General features: G+C 34.4%; 3 protein-coding genes across 3 annotated transcripts; 2 read left to right on the top strand and 1 right to left on the bottom strand.

Annotated features, from left to right (window-relative positions):
• The first annotated feature begins 709 nt into the window (after nt 1-709).
• LOC145218064 (protein Smaug homolog 1-like) lies at nt 710-12429 on the top strand. Its single transcript, XM_080085455.1, has 15 exons — nt 710-879; nt 1334-1511; nt 2678-2847; nt 3038-3194; nt 3522-3626; nt 3871-4002; nt 4943-5052; nt 6922-7008; nt 8026-8206; nt 8687-8772; nt 9030-9133; nt 9201-9339; nt 9799-9902; nt 10868-10956; nt 11210-12429. Exons 1-15 carry the CDS (start codon nt 862-864, stop codon nt 11236-11238), a joined length of 1689 nt encoding a protein of 562 aa, XP_079941581.1. The 5' UTR covers nt 710-861; the 3' UTR covers nt 11239-12429.
• Nucleotides 12430-12824: 395 nt separating this feature from the next.
• Nucleotides 12825-14726, bottom strand: LOC145218080 (lipoyl amidotransferase LIPT1, mitochondrial-like). Its single transcript, XM_080085478.1, has 3 exons — nt 14269-14726; nt 13851-14064; nt 12825-13506 (listed from the first exon to the last, which is right to left on the bottom strand). The coding sequence occupies exons 1-3, from the start codon at nt 14522-14524 to the stop codon at nt 12888-12890; spliced, it is 1089 nt and encodes a 362-aa protein (XP_079941604.1). The 5' UTR covers nt 14525-14726; the 3' UTR covers nt 12825-12887.
• A 63-nt stretch (nt 14727-14789) lies between these two features.
• LOC145218071 (adenosine 3'-phospho 5'-phosphosulfate transporter 1-like) lies at nt 14790-19270 on the top strand. The gene is made up of 7 exons (XM_080085467.1): nt 14790-15101; nt 15345-15505; nt 15686-15804; nt 15978-16134; nt 16458-16718; nt 18170-18340; nt 18662-19270. The coding sequence occupies exons 1-7, from the start codon at nt 14882-14884 to the stop codon at nt 18917-18919; spliced, it is 1347 nt and encodes a 448-aa protein (XP_079941593.1). The 5' UTR covers nt 14790-14881; the 3' UTR covers nt 18920-19270.
• The last annotated feature ends 193 nt before the right edge of the window (nt 19271-19463 follow it).

Raw genomic sequence — 19463 nt, forward strand, 5'->3', positions numbered from 1 at the left:
CTATTGTTGGGATTTTGCTTTTGTAGTTGCGAAATAATTTGTAAAATTGCTAAAATTTTCGTTGTTAGCTTGTTAGTTAATCGATTTAACCGCTGATTGTACAGACAGAAAAAGCATAGAAGTATACTTTTATAATTGTTGCTAAACATACAACTAATATAACTGTTGTGTCGCGTGTTGTTTCGTATCAAACACAAAGCCACTGAAATTTTGGTTTATGATGTTGCTTTACTGCTAAAAATAAGCATATGTCACGCTACACTAGAAGAATAAATAATATTTGATACCTGCTAAACTGTCAATGTAAAAAAAATAAACTATTGCACCCGATGTAATTACTAATTCCCAGGGTATGTTACCTTGATATCTGTTTTTCCAAGTTTTATGATTTTTGTTGATGGATGTTTTGTTTATCAGAGTGATTTTGTGAGTTAATATGAAATGAGGATTAAACTGCTTAATGAAATAATTGAAGTGAGGATCCACAGTCATTGTTGTTTTTTAAATCGCGTTTAGTTAGACATAAAATTGGGTCTGGTATACTTTCATGACCCCATAAAATTGAGAATATAAAACTCAAAAAATCTTGATTAAAAAAATACCGCAAATTAAAAAATGAGGTTTTTTAACAAAATAAGGAACTAAGACATTTAAATAAAAGACTTACAACAATATAGTCATAAAATTATTGTATTTTTGTTGACTTTTTTTATATTAATCTCCATTTCATTTCAGAACATGGACGGAACTGTATGTAGATAACATGTTATAGGCCTTTTTATTTGCTCAGCATCTGAGTAACTCGCGTATTGTTTTGTTGGATTTTATTTGCGTGCCCTCTAAGCAAGCTTCTGCACAATCATGCTTTTCAGTGATCAGGTAAAGACTTAATTTTTAATAAAAAACTAAAAATCTGTAAATTATTTTTCAAAGCTTTTTATTGCAGTGCAGCAATTTTCTGGTGTAACAAAATTGTTTTTAATCTTATTCCTAACAGTTTGTGTCACAAATATTGACCCAAATTTTAAAAAAAAATACATTTATCCACACATTGATAGCTGGCTTTATATTGCAAGTGGAGTTTTTATATTTGTTAGCTATAGATTCTATTTGAATAAGATACCAATGATGTCGCAAGGCAAAATATAGATGCATACTGATGAATGACTTGATGCAATACTTGTAATTGAAACTTAAAGCTGGAATCACCCAGTTCGTTGCTTGGTGGATGAAGACTAATGAGCCTTATAGCAATGGACTTCTGAACTTACATCCTTGACTTGATGTTTTAATAAATTTGTCAGCAATATATTTCTGTTTGTTTTCCATTAAGGTGGAGGTTTTAGCTGCATGGTTCAAGAACTGGAACGAATGCGAACAAACCGTTGCCCTTTATTCGCTGCTGAAACGTGTCAAAAAATGCCAGGCCAAGTTTCTTGCTCGTTGTTTGGAACATTTTCTGAATGATTGTGACGAGCTTTACCCGATTGAAGAGGAAGCAAATAATGATGGTAAGAAAAAATCTTACATTGCATTACTCATGTATGACTCATGTATATATATATATAAGACATTAATAATATAAACACACACACACACACACACATATATATATATATGTATATATATATACATACAATTATACATTTGTTTTGTTGTTCTGTTGTTCTGTTACTCTGTATGCTAGTATAATCAATAGTCTGTTCATAAAATTGGTTTCAGTTAGTTTAGTAAAATTTGATCAAAGCTTTTGACAAACCCCTTGTGGTCTTTTTACTGGATATATATATATATACACAGCAAAAAGTCTTTTATTAAATGATATTAAATGTAAAAAATTACATATATATATGTACTTGTGGTTTTTTTCACTGTCAAAGGGTGTCAGAAAATGACCTGACTTCTAAAACATTGCAATGAAACTTGTCATTCCAGTTTTTCAAATCTAAATTGTTGTGAATTTGACCTGTTTATACCAAACTTTGAAACCATATATATAACATGCACTAAAATAATTGGTGTTAAAATTGTTTCGACTAACACCTAATTCAAACTCCTTTCCTAGAAACCATGCCACAAATTCTTGCATTTAATTTGTTAATGACAACAAGCCATTGCCAGGTGTCAAGTGCATCTCACAGTATGTCGCTAATTGATGGCCACAGTGAAAATTGCCTGCTTTACTGTGTAATTATGATACAGGCAGGAGGTTCCTACAATGTGCCATTTGTTCACACTCGATCTTTTTGACCTCTGCTCTTTTGTTGTGCTAAACAATTTTGTTCCTCTTAATAAGGTGTCAAACAAGAAGTGTTCATTCTCTTGAACATTTTTATACCACAAAAAAATTCTTAATTGAACAAAACAAGTTTTTATTTCCAAACATGTTTTTTGTAGTATTTCTGTTTGTCAACAACAGCGATATATATGTACATTCTTGTTTTTTGACTTTGTACTTTTTTTAAATGGAAACTTTTTTGAAACAATACATACGGATCTGTTCATAAGTTTATTGGTGTTTAATGTGGCTTTCATATCACTGATGATGGCATGAGCATCTGCAAAAAGTTTGAAAAATAAAGCATGTCGCTTTTTACGTTTATTTTGGCCGTTATTTTCATCAAGAAACTTTTTTATACAACAAGATGCGGAAATTCAACTGTTTTATTTTTTGCAGAGTTCGTTTCAAGATTATTTACCGAGCCACAAAAGTCAACAGTCATCGACCAACTGCTGAGTCATTTACCACTTCTGCGTCCTGGAAATGACACAGCAAAAAATCGTTACTTGCAAATTTTACCAACTGTCCTCGCATTTGCGATTGAAAGATCAGAATATCTTGAAGAGGTAAAAAGGCTTTGCTAAGATCAAACTGCATGAAACCAAAGCTTTAAAAAATCATCATATTTAGCAATTGTGGAAATATATTGATCAAGATAATTAAAGCAGAAAAAAGTTGGAATTTCATAACATTCCTGGTGTGTTTGTTTTTGAAAAATATTAAAGTGAGCTTAAAGTTTTGTCTTTTCTATTTTAGTCGAGACAGCTTTTGTCGTATTCCCTTATTCACCCTGCATTTGACAACAAGGAGAGACATTTGCTCACTTCTTGGATGTCTGGACTCGATGGTCGGATGTCAAGTGAAAACCGAATCCCTTCATCACAGGGAGATCTATCACCTGAAGTTTCATCAAGTAAGATGGAAAACAAGTAAAATGTTTCTTCCTGGAGGTTTTGTCCATTAGGAAACTTCACTAGTTATCGAAACACACAATGTGGTATAAAATGCAGGTTATCTTGAAGTGTGAAACTTTGGGTTTTGTGTTAAAGGCCTCTGATAAAACAGCACCATTTTGGTTGAAAAATAAAATATTGTATGTAGAAAACTGTCAAAGCTGTTATACTTATAAGTTTTGCTTATTGAAACCAAAAACCAAAGTTTCACCAGCCATCTAAGTAATAGTTTGTCTCAATGGAATATGAGCTGTTAAGAACTTTGTTAACTTACTTTGCTTAAACAGACACAAATTCGCTTGAGCTGGGAGTAACTGCAAATGGTTTAAATGACTGGAATGACAACAACGTTGTGAATGAAAAGTCAACTTCGTTAACCAATTCCTTGCAAGGTAAATTGTTTGTTGTAAGAGTTTCAAAAATATGTTTTTGTCTGCAAATTTTGTGAGCATTGACCTTTAAGTTATAAAAGTGTCTTTACTTGGGTTTCAACAATCTCTAATGGTGTTTACAAATTCTTTGCCATTACAAGATATAGTTTACATGTATAGCTTTTTCGGATTTTTGTAGCATTTTTACGTATTTCACACATTTCATTTTGAAACCAGTTCTCATTTCTTGTCTGCCACGTTATAGATTTTGCGACTGCTTGTGCGTCACAACCTGACATCTCGTCACCATCCAGTGCCACCGCCAACTCTTTACCCGATACCTCTCTACCATCGGCATCAACATGCACAAACGAACAACTTGCAGATGGGATGGCTGGTGAGGCTTATATTATATTTGTCACTAAGCAGTCATGGTACTCCCATATAAAGTGTTGAAAACATGTGAATGTGCTTAGCACCTAAATATGAGTAAACTACTGAAGAGACTCTACACCAGGGGTCTCAAACTCAATTTGCTTTAAGGGCCAAAAACAAACTTTTAAGTAAGTCGAGGGCCGCACTATCGAAACATTTGTTACAGTGTAACGTGACAACAAAAGTATTGCATGATTTAAAAGTAAAATATTCAGTTATGCCATTAACTACACTAAAAAAACACAATAAGAAACAGATATACAGTGTAACAAAGTAAAGAACCAACTGTGCTTTATTGCTTTGTGTGAAAACAATGACATACAATAACGCAACAATCGCAATTGCTGATTCTAAAGAGGATCTATTTCGATTTTTCCTATTAAAAAGTTGCATCTACCACCAATAGAAAGTGATTGTATCTTTTAAACTTACTGATCTGACAGGGTTTTCCGCCTGAGTAAAACACATAACTTCTAAAAGTTACTTTGCGGGCCGCACAAAAACTCTTGGAGGGCCGCATGCGGCCCGCAGGCCGCGTGTTTGAGACGCCTGCTCTACACTTTAGAACACTATGTACGAATCTTTCATCAAGTTTGATGAACAATAAAGCATGTGACTTTTTATGTCTGTTAGGGCTGTTGTTTTCATCGTTAAATATATTCTTCTGCAGAAAACTTTTTTCGAAATTTTTTATCAAAATTTGTTGTTCATAACTTACTACGTTGTTTATAGAATACATTTTATCAGCAAATATAGTTACTGTGTAATTAGATGAAAAAAAGTTGAAATAGCGGTGTCTGATATCTTTAATAAAAGTTTACGATGTACAGAAGTTTGTCTTATTTGCACTCTAAACTATATGTATAGAAATACTGTATATATCTAACTATAAACATTTCTAGATGTCAAAGTTTGGCTCAAATCCCTTCGTCTCCACAAATATGACTATCTATTCTCACAAATGACATATGAAGCTATGATGGAATTAACACCAGATAAACTCGATGAAAAGGTAATTTCTGTTTTTTATTCAGACTTAATTTCAAAGCTGACAAACCTAAAATTTTGTTTTCCAAGTGTGTTTATGGTTTAGTAACACTTGTTAAACAGATCTGTTTCAATTTTTATGATGTTTAGTGTTACTGTGATGCTATATTATTTGTGATGGCAATATAGGGCAATGAATTCTTCTTCAAGAACCTGACCATGTCTGATTGAAAAAAATTCTTAAAATAGTTACAGATGTTTTTGTGCAAAGTGAAAAGTTTATGTGTGGATTTTCCCTTTTGCTGCCCCTAATACCTGTGAATATTTGTGTACACTGTAATCAAAAATCTCCCCAATTCCCTTTGAAGGCTCAACTTCTCGGCCTAGAATTCCACTCGGCCTAGAATTCAATTAGTGAGTTTAAAAGATCGCGCGATGATTTGTCACGTCGGTGGTAACTCGATATTTCAAAACATTGTTCCGATTCCGTTCTGCCCCTTATTATGACATCACACTTTACCGAGTGACTAATCTTTCAGTGGGGGGTATCACACCATCCGATAGTTCCCACGAAGATTCCATTAAATTGTGGCCTACCTGCTTAATAGGGTGGTAATTCACGTAGATCGGGTCAATAGTCACTTAATAGTGTCATCCCACACAAATACCAGCAGCATTATGTGGCTTGTGACATTTTTTGCTGCAGTGCTTTTCTCTATCTTCTGTATTTTTGTGAGTGTTTTGGAATGGTCCAATTGTCATGTGTTGCTTAGTGGTGATTTTTTAAAGAATATGAGAAATGACATAACCTTCTTTTAACTTTGTCTTGTGACATGGTGTCATATAATGATGTGTAAATTTCGCAACTTATGTTTGTCTCTGTTTAAATCTGGGCCTTCCATGGTTTAAATTGATTAGTTTGAACTGAGTAATGGTTGTCAAAGCCCTAAAAATCTTGTTGTTTCAGGCAATAAGATAACAAAATTATTTTAATTCTTGAAACTATTAATTTATTTAAATTGGAAGTTAAATTTTCATCTTTTGTTGTAAAGATATATGTCCAGTAAACTCTAAACATGTTTAAATGTTTTTGCCTAATTATCAGTTGTAACCGAATTATTTCTGTCGGCTAATGGCAAAATGCAAATTATTCACTAATTATTCAAACATAGTTTCTGCCACATTATTTGTCATTGTGACATCACAGAGTGCATAACTAAGTGAGGCGTGCAATGGAATCTCTTCATTGTGTTGCTTTATTCATTTGCAGTCATGCACATCACACCTTGTTTGTCAAAGCAGTCATGCCCTTACAGGACATATTTCAGCCTAAAATTGTCCCGAAAACAACATATTCATTTGATGCGTGGAATGTAGATCCTGTCATCCAACGATTTCGCCTTTATGTGGGTCATTTTAGTGGGTCTAAGGGGTTGTTTCCACTGTGACAGACATTTTTAGGGTGGGTGTAAGGGTTTGTGGAATTTCAATTCATGGCAGGTCTAGTGTGAAGTCTGCCCTTTTGATTTCGTTGTGTTGGGAGCGTTTGGATTGCAGAGAAGTTTGACTTGAACAAAACTTATATGTGCAAGTCCTCCAAGCCAGTGAAAACAAACTGACACTTGATACCTCGAAATGCTTTTCATTCTTGCAATGATTTTATGTGTGTGTATGTGTTTGTAATATGATTATAACAGTGGATGTATTTTTGGTTGGTTAAATGCAATAAGTTCTTTTTTACACATTTAGTTGTGATTTTTGTGATTTTGACAAAAAAATTGATTTTTGTCTGATTTTTTTGCAAGTTCCTTTATTTAAACTTTAAAGTAAAGTCCAGTAAACAAATATTTTTCCCTCTATTTACTTTGTTACATTTGTCTATTTATTTTAACAGAGTGTCACAAAAGGAGCTAGAAACAAAATCATCCTAAGCATCAAAAAACTACATGAAAGATTTAAGCAACTCCAGGCACTTGAAAATGTAAGTAGGCATTTGATATCAAAGAGTTTCCCTGGTACACAAAACCTCATATTTTCTCTGATCTCTTGAAATGACAGCAGTTCAAGTTTAATGGAAAATCACTTGGTAATCTGCAGCATGATCTCACGAATTGAAATATAAAATCCCTATTCTAAATTGACCTTCACTGTTTTGGTAAAGATGAATATGAACCAAACCACTAACTTCCAGATATTTAATATCTTTTTTTTAAGTCTGCACTGGTTTAGAAACCATTTGCTTTTGGTAATGATGGTACTGATAATGAACATGATGCATGGTAAAAAACTTAGCTCCAGGACTACAGTATATACAGTAAATCTTGGTTAAGCCGGATCTAATTTGGCCAAAAACTTGAGGTACAAATGATTTGTAATGTGGTAAGGCCTGAACTAATCGACATCGGTTCTGGATCTTCACCTAATCTGGACAATTTTTATGAACCAAACAGGTTTGGATTATCCGAGGTTTACCACATATAATATATATATAAATATAAGTACATAGTAGGGATGGGCCGAGCCGAGCCGAGCCGAGCCAGAACCCGAGTACTCGGTACCGAGCATCGCTATTTTTGATGCTCGGTGCTCAGCCGAGCAGTTGCACAAATTGATCCGAGCATTAAATTTGCATATTCATGCCAATTTATTCGAAACTAGTCTTCGAAAGGGTATCTAAAAACAAAAATGACTGTTTAATGAAGTGTGTCAGATGTTGGAATAGCTCGTATTTCAGGGGTCTCTACAGCTTACCGTATCGCTAGTGACATAAAAAACCTAGGACCGCTACAAAACTAGATGGAATTGGGAATGTTTGTGACATCACAATGCACCAAGTGTGCTCGGCCGAGCACTGAGCATTAAGGTGAGATGCTCAATGCTCGACCAAACAGAACATTTGCAGTTTTGGCACATCCCTAATACATGTATTGGGTGAAATCTTGCCATACAAGATTGGTCATCTTGCCATTGAAGTAAACTGAAACATTGACTTCTGCAGGAAATTCTCGGGGGTGGATCTTTGCGAGCTGCATTGCTTGAACTGAAAGGAGTTATTCAGACTCCGATAAAAAGATTTGAATCGAAAAAACCTGAAACGGATGAGTCAGGGGCGAGTGGTAAAAAGGAAAATATTGAAGAAGGAGATATTCCAGCCCTTTACACCAAAGTTATGGGGAAAGGTAAGTTTAAAGTTTCTGATCAACTATTGAAATATTTTTTCATGTTGTATGTTTCAAGTTGAGAAAAAATGTTTTTATTACCTTGATTTGCTTAGTTTTTTTAAAAAATATATATAAATCTGGTTTAAAAAGTGACATCTGGTCATTATGCTAATAAACTAGTATTTTTAAATATTTCATGTTTCAATTTTAATTTCAAATGAATCATAGTACGCCAGGCCTATTACGCCAGGCCGTTGTACCAAATCAGCTAGTCTCCCAAGCATATGACAAGGCACAGACTAGAAAACTGTGACCTGGGATTCGAACCCACGACAGAAGTCTTTCTAAGATTAATCTTAGTTAATTTCAAATGTTTATTTTTGTGCCTTTATTTGCTTATACCAGTTGCATGGTGCAGCAAAGTAATTACCAATTTTCGACACAAGTTTGCATGAAAATTTTTTTCCTGGTCATAACAAACATATTGTTTTACTTTAGCCTGTACCCAACTTCTTGTGTCAAAACCAGATGAAGAAAACATAACGTTGTACATGAAGTTGCTAGAAAGATGTTTGCAACATGCAGTGAGTTATGGTTTTCAATTACTGAATATATTTGCTTGGAATTTAAAAATATATGTGATTTGCCTACTGTTACTGATCTGTTTACTGAGTTGAAATTAATTCTAAACATGCCGAAAATGTCTTTTTTAAATAAGGGCATTTTATAAATTTCTTGAGTGTATATTTACTAAATGCATATTTTTTGTACACAAGTTGCAATTGGTTCTAGTAATATTGCACTGCAGTTTTTTTACTAATGTTGTTATTCTATCATCCAGGCATTCACAGAAGTCCAGAAGCGGCGCTTACGATCGTGGAAACAACAAGTAAACAAAATGTATAGATCACTGCCGAGAAACACTCGACCTCCGGGACCACAACGGTAGAAAAATTTGCAATCAAATTTAACCCACAAAAATTTATCATCTAATAAATGTTTTTATCAAAAGACCTCAAGGGGTTGGATTTCCATTGCAAAGACGACAGCGAACCCCGTTTGGACCCCAACTATCTACCAACCCTCGCCCTCTCAACCCGCTCGCTTCACCCCCACTCCGACCAATGGGGATGGGTTTTCAATCTCAGAATGTAAGTCAGTTTCACATTTACACAACTAGATATATTGTGACAGCTTACTGCTATGAAAATATAAACATAATTTTAGTAACACTTCGAATAAAGTGTCAAGCTTACACACACATAGAAAATACAAACAAATAGTGTAAACTGTTCTATGAAAATATACACATACTTATTTAGTCACACACAGAGTATATGTAAGTGCCAAACTCATATACACAGGCACCACACCTGCTGGTTATGGTCAAACGTTTTGCCTTTTATTGGTTATCTAAATGTCATTTTAGACTGTAGATCTCATATTTTATCAGATACCATTACAACTACTACCAGTTACTCATTTTTGCCTTTAAATTAAATTTCGAAATCAAAATTAAGCTTTTAGTATGGTACCAGTATTATATTAATTTTATTCTATCAATATTTTGTTAATTTTATATTTTACACTAATAGCAATATTTCATGCAGATGGGAGGTTGGTATGGCAATGGACATACTTCTGGTGGGGGTCACCTTGGTAACATCGACCCCGCTAGGAAAGCTGCTTCCTATGACCCAAGGCTGGGGCAAAGGTACGCTTTATTTTGACCTTTATAAGACCAGTGCATGGACCAGATCAGATGTGAAGGATGATTATATAAACTCAAAAAAGACCAACCAATTTAAAAGTGTACCTAGACAAATGCAGTTAATTGCATATTATGTTGCATTGTTTAAAGATTGTGACTCCCAACCGCATCTGTTACCAAAGTGTCTATATTCTGACAGACACATGGATAAATGCAGAACAAAGCTTTGCAAAGTCGTTGCTTAACTGATCAGATTTATCTGTGTGTGCATACAGTAATGGCTTGTAAGATGTATACAGTCAAACTTGGATACTATGCCACCCTTTGGGACCGAGAGAATGTGGCATAGTATCGAGGGTGGCATAATAGCGAGGGTTGTTTTTAAACATAGCCTTGTGATGTGACAATGTACTGTAATGCCACGTTGTGTTGTACCATTATAATTTATTACAGTATACAGTATAAAGTACAGTATACAGTATAATTTATTACAAAAAAACGGATAGATCGTGCATAGAACAAACAAGATATGTTAGTTTTGTCGTGACACAAGCACAGAACGGCGTTTACATAACTCGCTGCAAAGCCGTGAAACCTCTTAACATGACCACGTTTGTTTATTCAACGATTTGTTTTTCGTGTTTTCTCTGTTTTATCATGAGCTCAAACCGAAAGTTGTCAGAAGGCTCAATTTTTCAATCCATAACCAGTCCATTAATACAGTAATACTGTACTCTCATGTGTCATAGTATCAAGGGTAAGGGGTGGCATAGTAAATATATTTTCTATTGAATTTAGTTGGTGACGATCAAAAATGGTATAGTAGCGAGGGTGGCATAATAGCAAGGTGGCATAGTATCGAAGTTTGACTGTAATTATCTGAAGGACACCACATTGTTTGTATTGTAGTTGAACTGTTAGTTTGTATTGTATTTGGTTCACTATTATAATATTCAGCATTTTTTCAGAGTGTTTACTGAAAATGATGAGGCACCGAGCGAAATCAACACAAGACTTGATTCGCTTTGTTTAAGTGTCGCAGAACATGCTTTAGCAGGTAACAGAAACATTAACAGCATATATAACTCGATTTTTGGATGTTTTAATGTCAATTATGTATTATGAAATTTTACCTTAAACCTTCTGCTTTTGAACAATGAACAAGTTACATTTGAAATATCAGAATTGAAATAGATTGTGGCTAATGTTTTTTTTTTATGAACCTGATCCACTAAACCCTAAACTATGTTATTAAACCTAATAGTATGATTAAATAAATAAGATTCAAACTAAAAACTATTTTTTCACAGATGGTTTGGACGGAGTCTCAACCTTGTGATGTCACAACTCCATAATTTGTATTTTTTTGTTCCTTATTTTTTTCTTCTAATTTTATTACCACTAACTATTTTGTTTTCAAGCAAGTTGCATTTTTTACAGGAAATCTGCTGAAGGTATTTTCTTATTCTTGTTTTTTTTTCCATTGTTTTCCTACAGTTTGTGTACAAAGCCAAATTCTATCATTTAGAGTGTGTCTCTTTTGCGCTTGACCTTTCGCTTACAAAATATGTGGTCATTTTCATTCAGAATAATGAAACACATTCATTGTGACAAGGCTTGGTACATTGTGCTCAGTCTAACAGTGCCACCTTTTAAAAACATGTTTGTAAAGATTGCGGCACAACAATATATAAAATCACAAGTTAGTTCATGGATTCAAGTCATTGCCTTGTGGGACAGAGCGTCAATTTGCGTCCGAGTGTTTTTTCAGCTTTTGTAAATACCAGATATAAGTTATAATATAAGTTTTTTGTCGTTCGTGGTGCTTACCTTCTGTTTCTTGCCAAGCCTGAGTCGTCAATGGACCGGTGCCTGAGACGACAATAATGTCACCTTTGCTTAAATTCACTCACTGAAATTTTCTGGTTTCAATTAATCTAAAGTTCTGATTTTCTTTCATTCGCAATCTCAAACTGTAACTTGTGTTAAAATTTTTTCACTTAGCTGCAAGAAAAAGCTACTTTGAGTTTGCCAGTTGACTGTAAAAATGTTTGCAGCAAAAAAAAAAACTACCACATCTCCAAATTTGTCCACCACACAAATATTTTGCTGCCAAGTAAAAATTGAGACTTTTCATTCTGGTATAATTATTTTTTGGTATTCAAGTTTTTCTGCAATTGTTTGCTGCTTTCTATTGACAACATTTAACTAAGTACCTGAAGATTCAAACACCTGAACATTCTCTTTGCAAAAACATAATGGTAGAAGCTGTTTCATGGAGAAATTCTTGTGCGAGAAACAGCAATGGATTCCAACTTCGTGTTTTCCTGTTTCGTAAATTTTTCACTAATTGTACAGTTTTTTTTTCATAGTCATCCAACATGGCCACTTACCCGCATGTTCATGTTCTTATCAAACGTGACAAAACACATTAATTTGTGATGTGACAATTGTGTAATTGTTTCGCAACTAACATCCTCTGGCAGGAAGCTGTTGCTACTAACCAAAAATAAAATTTTCATTTTGGAAACTTTTTGTGTTTTGTGCAAGATTCAAACAACTTTGCTCAGGTGCTTGTGTTTCACTGGAATACATACCACCTCTCACATTCCAATTTAAATGGATTTTTTGGTATAAAAGTATTGTGATTTAATGTAAGAAGAGCAGTAATGCACATGTTTTTTTGAGTTTTATGATGTATGACCAATAGTTGAAAAGTTAGCAAAAATACAAGTTCTTGAAAAACAACTAGCAATTTGTTTAGCATTACACCAGATGAAAGACAAATTTGCTAAATATGCAACCTGCTGGACGGAACGCTTGCTCAGTATTTTCTATTTTCCCACCTATTTGTAGGTTTCTATAGACCTACAAACATTTGGTGAACTGCTGCTTTGCTAAAACAAATTTACTCAACTACAAAAAAAAAAACATATTTAAATTTAATGAAACTCAAAAACAGAAAAAAAACCATGACAATATAAGCAACTAGTTGAGAAACTGTAAAACATATTTGGACAACAAGTTAAAGTTTTGCAATGGTTCAATATCAAATTCACTTTCCTTTAATGCTGCAAACACATCATCCCAACAAAAGCGAACATTTATCAGTAATTCTGAGAAATTCCTCTTAATTTCATCACTTATAGTTGGAGATGATATTACAATGTCTGAAATTAAACCCTTTTTAACTGAAACTGTTATAGAAGTCAAACCAAAATTATCACAGTGAAATTCTTTTTCGATGCTAAACTCGGGAGTTTTTCCGAATCTCCATTCCCATGTTTCCAATTTCTGTGAAATACTCTCGATATTTGGCAAAAGCTTCCTGTCACTTGTGTCAATAGTAAAAACTTCCGATGTTGAGTGTTTGCTTGCATAACTTTCAGACACTAGGTGTCTCACGTCCTCAAAAGTAATTGAGGAGTCGATGTCACTTAGATTCATAACAGATGAACGAATACTGGCAGTGGACTTGCATTGGAAACTAAATGGTTTGCTTGTGAGGTACTTCAGAAGAATCTCCTTGTTAGAGTTGAGCAACAAGGTGCAATGATGGTAGGCACTTTTTGGGCCCAGTTTGGCTGATGACCCAGACACCTTGAACCTGCAAAATAAGGTTAGTATTTTAAGTTAAAATGATCCAAATATTTTGCTGTTTTGCTTCCTTCACCAATACCTTCATTGCATAACTAAATGTACGATTTTATGAATGAAACAAAATCTTAACAAATCCCAATAAATTACTTAAAAAAATGACCCAAGTACAAAAATCATGGTTGGTAATTTATACGTAAAACAGATTTTATAATGCAAACTGCAGGATTGTTAGCCCATCCAGAATACTGTAGTGAAACTTACTTGTTTAAAACAAACATACAACTCACAATATAACTAGCATAGTAGAAAGCAAACAACCAAATTTTTAAATCATGGAAAGGAAATTCTCACTTTTCATTGAGTAATATGTCATCCCTGCAGTTCATAGTTAGATCCATTGATGGGAATTTGCTTTTTACCCCATCTATGATAGTCTGAAGGTTTGGTCTTCTGTTGTAACCTTTTCTGTCAGTGAAGAAAGTAAAGTTGACGTTTCCCAAGTCGTGGTAGACTGCTCCTCCACCACTGCTTCTCCGACAAAGCTTTACATCGTCGTTTTGCAACACTGCAACACAAAGAAAGGCCACAATTGCAATTTTAGATAAAAAGTGCAGTTGTATGTCCACTTAAAATCACTGCAAACCAAATCATCCAAAATTTGCAGACAGATCAGGTGTGATTTAAAACCCATAAGCCATAACCTTATGTTCACACAACAGCTGAGCTGAGGCCCGACACTTCCAAGATACCAACATAACAAACCACCTACTTTTTACGTGAGATTCCTTCCACGGATTTTGATGTCTTCCAATTACGACACATGGTTGGTTTTGCCAAATAAACAAGCAATCGGTTTCGGTGAAGTTAACCTTTTCATACATCCAATCTTCAAACGCGAGATTTTCAAACGGGTTCACATTGTTTGTGTGATATATGATGCATTTCTTATGTAGGCATCTTCGTTGTATGAGGGAAGCAGGCCAACATTTTGCGAAGATCTTGTGAATTTGTGCAATGGTTTTCATGTCTGACACATTTTTACATGGAAGCAAATAGCATTGGGAGTTTCCCTGTTTCAATCTTTTTAAACATACAAGGTTACGGGCTTTTCCAAAGGCGATGACTGTGAGCTCTTACAGCTAAAGTTTTTTTTAAAAAAATGTTCAAAAACAAAATCGCCAGTTTGTACCGTAAACATTCACTTTAATCTTATATTTGACTTCAACAAAATTGTTTTGCTACGGTTGAATGATTTAAATAACTACGTCGCAGAGCTTTACGCATGAACGAGCACAGATATGTTTGTGACAAATTGAAGCAATATTTAGTTTTTACTTTAAGGATTCTATTCTGGTTACTGTAGCATTAGATTAGTTTAAAAGATGAAGCAGTTAGTCGAATTTCTGTCATGTTGTCTCGTTCTTGCCTGTTCGTTTCATTTCACCGAAGCACCACCGGTTGTAGAAAGTTCAAACCTAAATTCAGAATGGAGCGATTTTTGGTTGGTTCGTTTGATTTTTAACCTTGTTGGTTATGCTTCTGTGGTTGTTCCCGCATATTTGCTGATTTCTTATTTAAAGAAAATCAAGTACAATGAAACAGGTATGTAAATTGTTTAATTTTTTACTCACATGTGAGTGTTTATTTGTTAACATTGAATTAATGTTTTCGTTACAGATGCAATGACAAGATAAAATAAATGCATGATATTATGTAAAAAAACGTTAAAAATTTAGTATGTAAAGACTCAAAATTAGGAGCAATAGCTCACAATGTCTTTTGTTTGGTGTGTTAACTGTTAACAATAGTCTGGTAATTTTAATTGCTTTACCACTTTGTATGCAGGCAGTGGAGTTTGTTATCCGTGTGTCAAAACATGTGTTTTCGGTGACGATATATCTTCTGACCTGCCCCAAACATCATCACCTAAAATAGTACAAAGTAAAGTGGAAAAATCATTTCAACGTAAAGCAGTTGCGTTGGTTGTATGTGCCATTGGCCTGCAGGTAAGTGCTTGCCGACTATTACTGTCAATTACTTTTGCTAGTTGACAGTTGATATTGGTTTGTCAAGAGTTTTGAAGTTGGTGCTTGTATGTGCTTAATAAACAGCAATTAATACCGGTAGTTCAATCATCAATCAAAAACTGAGCTATTCATTTTAAGTTCTATTAAAATTGTTTTCAGGTATCCTACCTAACATGGGGAGTCATTCAAGAGAGAATCATGACTTTGGAATATGGAAAAACTGACGACTCACCTGGAGAGAAATTTACCAATTCCCAGTTTTTGGTGTTTATTAACAGGTATATATTTGTGCAACTGCATAGTATATCCTTCGGTATCTTGTGAAGCAATTATGTGGCAAATCAAATTTGTAACAGATGTTGAATTGTTAGTTTCTTATCAAATATGCACCACACATGTCTGTCCAACAGCTAAGGGAAGTTTTTTATTGTTTTTTACATGTTTGTTTTAGACTTCTTGCCTTCTGTGTTGCCTTCATTTACATAATGATGACCAGACAACCTCGGCACGGATGTCCCTTGTACAAATTCTCCTACTGTTCATTTTCGAACATAATGAGCAGTTGGTTCCAGTATGAAGCTCTTAAATTTGTTTCATTTCCCACACAGGTCAATGTAGTTCAGTGCAATATAAATGTGTTTTTACTGTTGTTAAATAAATTTTGATTTTATAAAATTTCACCCTGTGTTTAAATGTGTTTAACTTCTGAATTTACAACCCAGATTTTAGATCATTGATTGTACATTTGTGTTTTTGTCTGATATAAAATGTAATCAAAGTACAAACAAATTTGTTACAAGTCGACAGGTTTGCAAAAAGCACTGGCAAATTGCACATCTGCTGTTTATGACAATGACATCTCCGATATATTCTTTCAATAAACATTGGCACTGTATGTTACTGTACAGATTTTAACATATAAATGTTTCAGGTCCTTGGCAAAGCTTGCAAAGTGATCCCTGTCATGTTGATGGGCAAAGTTGTGTCAGGAAATGTATACGAGATGTACGAATGGATTACTGCTGGAATGTTGTCCATGGGAATCAGTGTGTTCCTTCTTGCACAAGGGGACAGTCATGCTCACACTGATTCAGTAGACGACGTCCAGTCAACCACTGTATATGTTTTGCTCTCCGGGTTTATTCTGATGCTTGGCTACATGGCTTTCGACAGTTTTACCTCTAACTGGCAGGTGAGCTTATTGTACTTTTTATTCCATGGTTGGCTGTGCATTTGAGTATTATGTTATACACAGCATTGTTCAATGCCTGTGTTTTAATGTTTGACAACCCTTGCCACGCGGCTAAACAATTACGGCATTGGTTTAAATCCCAGGTTAGATTTTTCTTGTAGAATGGGATTAACTTTTTTCCCAACTATATTTTGTTCAACGCTTTTTAACGACAGTCCACTAACCATACTTTACAAAACAGCGATCATAGGGGAAGAAGCCCTGTTACGGCTGCTCTAAACTAGGGCTTCCCAAACTGGGGGTCGCTTAACAAACTTGAGGGGTCGCAGAGAGCTGTACCAATTTTGCAGAAAGTACTCAATACACGGGCATAGCGTACGGGGGTGCCACACACCCCCGGCCTTGACCTTTGTATAATGTCATGTCGGTTTTAGAACGTTTCCTAAGTGCAAACAGAAACTAAAGGCTAAAGCACATAAAAGGTATCGGTGTTTGGATGTGTAAGGTAGTAGACTCCGATTACCAATAAGTTGTTTTTAGTTTTCGTTCGAATTAATCATTTCAATAAATACAACAAACGTATTTTTCGCATTGTTTATTATATTATCGTGAAGGGTCAAAAAAGTTTGGGAAGCCCTGGTTTAAACCATCTGCTGTAAGGCTGGCACACACCAATACTGTTGAGATGTTGCATCAAGTTAAAAAAAACTTGGACAATAATTTTTAGGCCATCTGCTGTGAACAGATTGTCACAACAGGGATTTTGCAAAATACAATGCATGGTAATGTCTAAAGAGGAAGTAAGGGACATGTTGCCGCCATTGTTTGTACCAAAAAGAAATTCTCATGCAAAATCTATTTAAACCACACTTTTAACTTTCCTTTTGGTTTCAGTTTTACTGAAAAAATAAAATGTTACAAATTGGTAAAGGACAAACTATATCACAACAAATAAAAACCTTTAGCAGATTTTTCAACAGAATTAGTCCATTATATTCAGTAATTGTGTGGGTATCAACTGAATAGCTTTTAAGCAGGAAATGACATTATTAAAACAATTGGATAAACCTCTATGCATATAACATTATATCAAGCTAATCTCATTGCTGACATGTGTGTTATCAGGATTTAATGACAATGTATCTATGGCACAATTGAATAAGGATATGTGCCTATTTCTATTTATTGGTTATTGTTTGTATGTTTTCTACCATTGTAATTAGGATTTTATTGTATTGACATGCCAGTATTTGATGTAATAAACTTAGGCATTACAAATTTGTTTCTAAAATGTTGTGGTTAAAGGTTAACTAAAGCAGTATACTTGAAACATTGTGCATCATGGTCCCTTAAGTTAAATAAACATACACATTCGAGATTTTATGTAAACCATAAAGCACATCCTGTCAAACAAATAACTTGTGTCACAATATTTCTGTTTTTGTTTACAGGGCGAATTGTTTAAAACACACAAAATGTCTTCGATACAAATGATGCTGGGTGTGAATTTATTCTCCTGCATATTTACGTCGTGTTCGTTGCTCGAACAAGGCGCCTTCTTTGAAGCATTTGCGTTTATTACGAGGCATGTTGAATTCGGGATGCACTCTGTCGTTTTATCTGTAAGTGAACTTTTGTTTCTTTCAAATACTGGGACCAAAAACTTGTGGGACAAGAATGTAAGGTTACCTAGGTTTTAGAAAAATTGTTTCAGTTTTCGAACCCAAATTTTTGCAGTAATAAAATGATTAAGCAGAAAATTTTTGAAACTTGCAAAAAAGAATGGTTGTTTTTTATCTTCTACAATAAACCCATTGTATCTTCTGAAACAAAAGTAAAGAGAATAACATTATTCATTGTGAGATTTCTTGGTATTTCTTTCTTTTCAGTGTAAAACTGATATTAACATTATCCATGTCTCCACTAATATATTTTTTACTTAGATATGTTCCGCTGTTGGTCAGCTTTTCATTTTCTACACAATATCTGAATATGGGGCAGTTGTGTTTACAATCATTATGACGCTAAGACAAGCTTTTGCAATTTTGCTATCCTGCCTCATATATGGACATCCAATTGGATTCCTTGGATTCATCGGCGTTCTAATTGTTTTTGCTGCACTATTTTTAAGAATTTATGCTCGAAGTCGAAAGGCCAACATTAAGAAACTCGCTGGAGCAGGGACATCTGCCAAAGCATAGTTGAACAATTCGTGTAAAACACAAAATATTTATATTGTTCCCAGCACATGTAACAACATTAGATTGCAATGGGCATAAAACAAGTATGCTATGTCAAGATGACTGCTACAATTCCATTAGATCTTTATATTTGGATCTATTTAGCCATAAATTATGTTTAACCCACCAAGTTCCAAGTCTGTACAATTGTTACTTTCAATTTCTTACCTGCCGAAATGCAAGTGTCCATGACAACGACCATTACCCACAATCCTATAGTGCTGCGGTATGCACTTGAAACCTGTGCACAAGTGTGATGGATTTTGTTTATTGACACAAAAGTAGAAATACACACATTTATTATGAAACTGACTAAGGCCAGAATACTGTTGGGTTAGAATTTGAGTAATAATTATTTTCTTTGAGGAGTTTTGGTGCCTATATGTGGTTTTGTGCAAGCTTTCATCCATATTGTTATGCCACTGTATTTTACATAAGCCGCCTTGGCACAACAAACTGTTGAATATTACAGTGACCTAATGGATTAGAAGCGGTGCATCAAAAA

Source organism: Phallusia mammillata, chromosome 1, assembly GCF_965637545.1.
Source record: "Phallusia mammillata chromosome 1, kaPhaMamm4.hap1.1, whole genome shotgun sequence".
NCBI lineage: Eukaryota > Metazoa > Chordata > Ascidiacea > Phlebobranchia > Ascidiidae > Phallusia > Phallusia mammillata.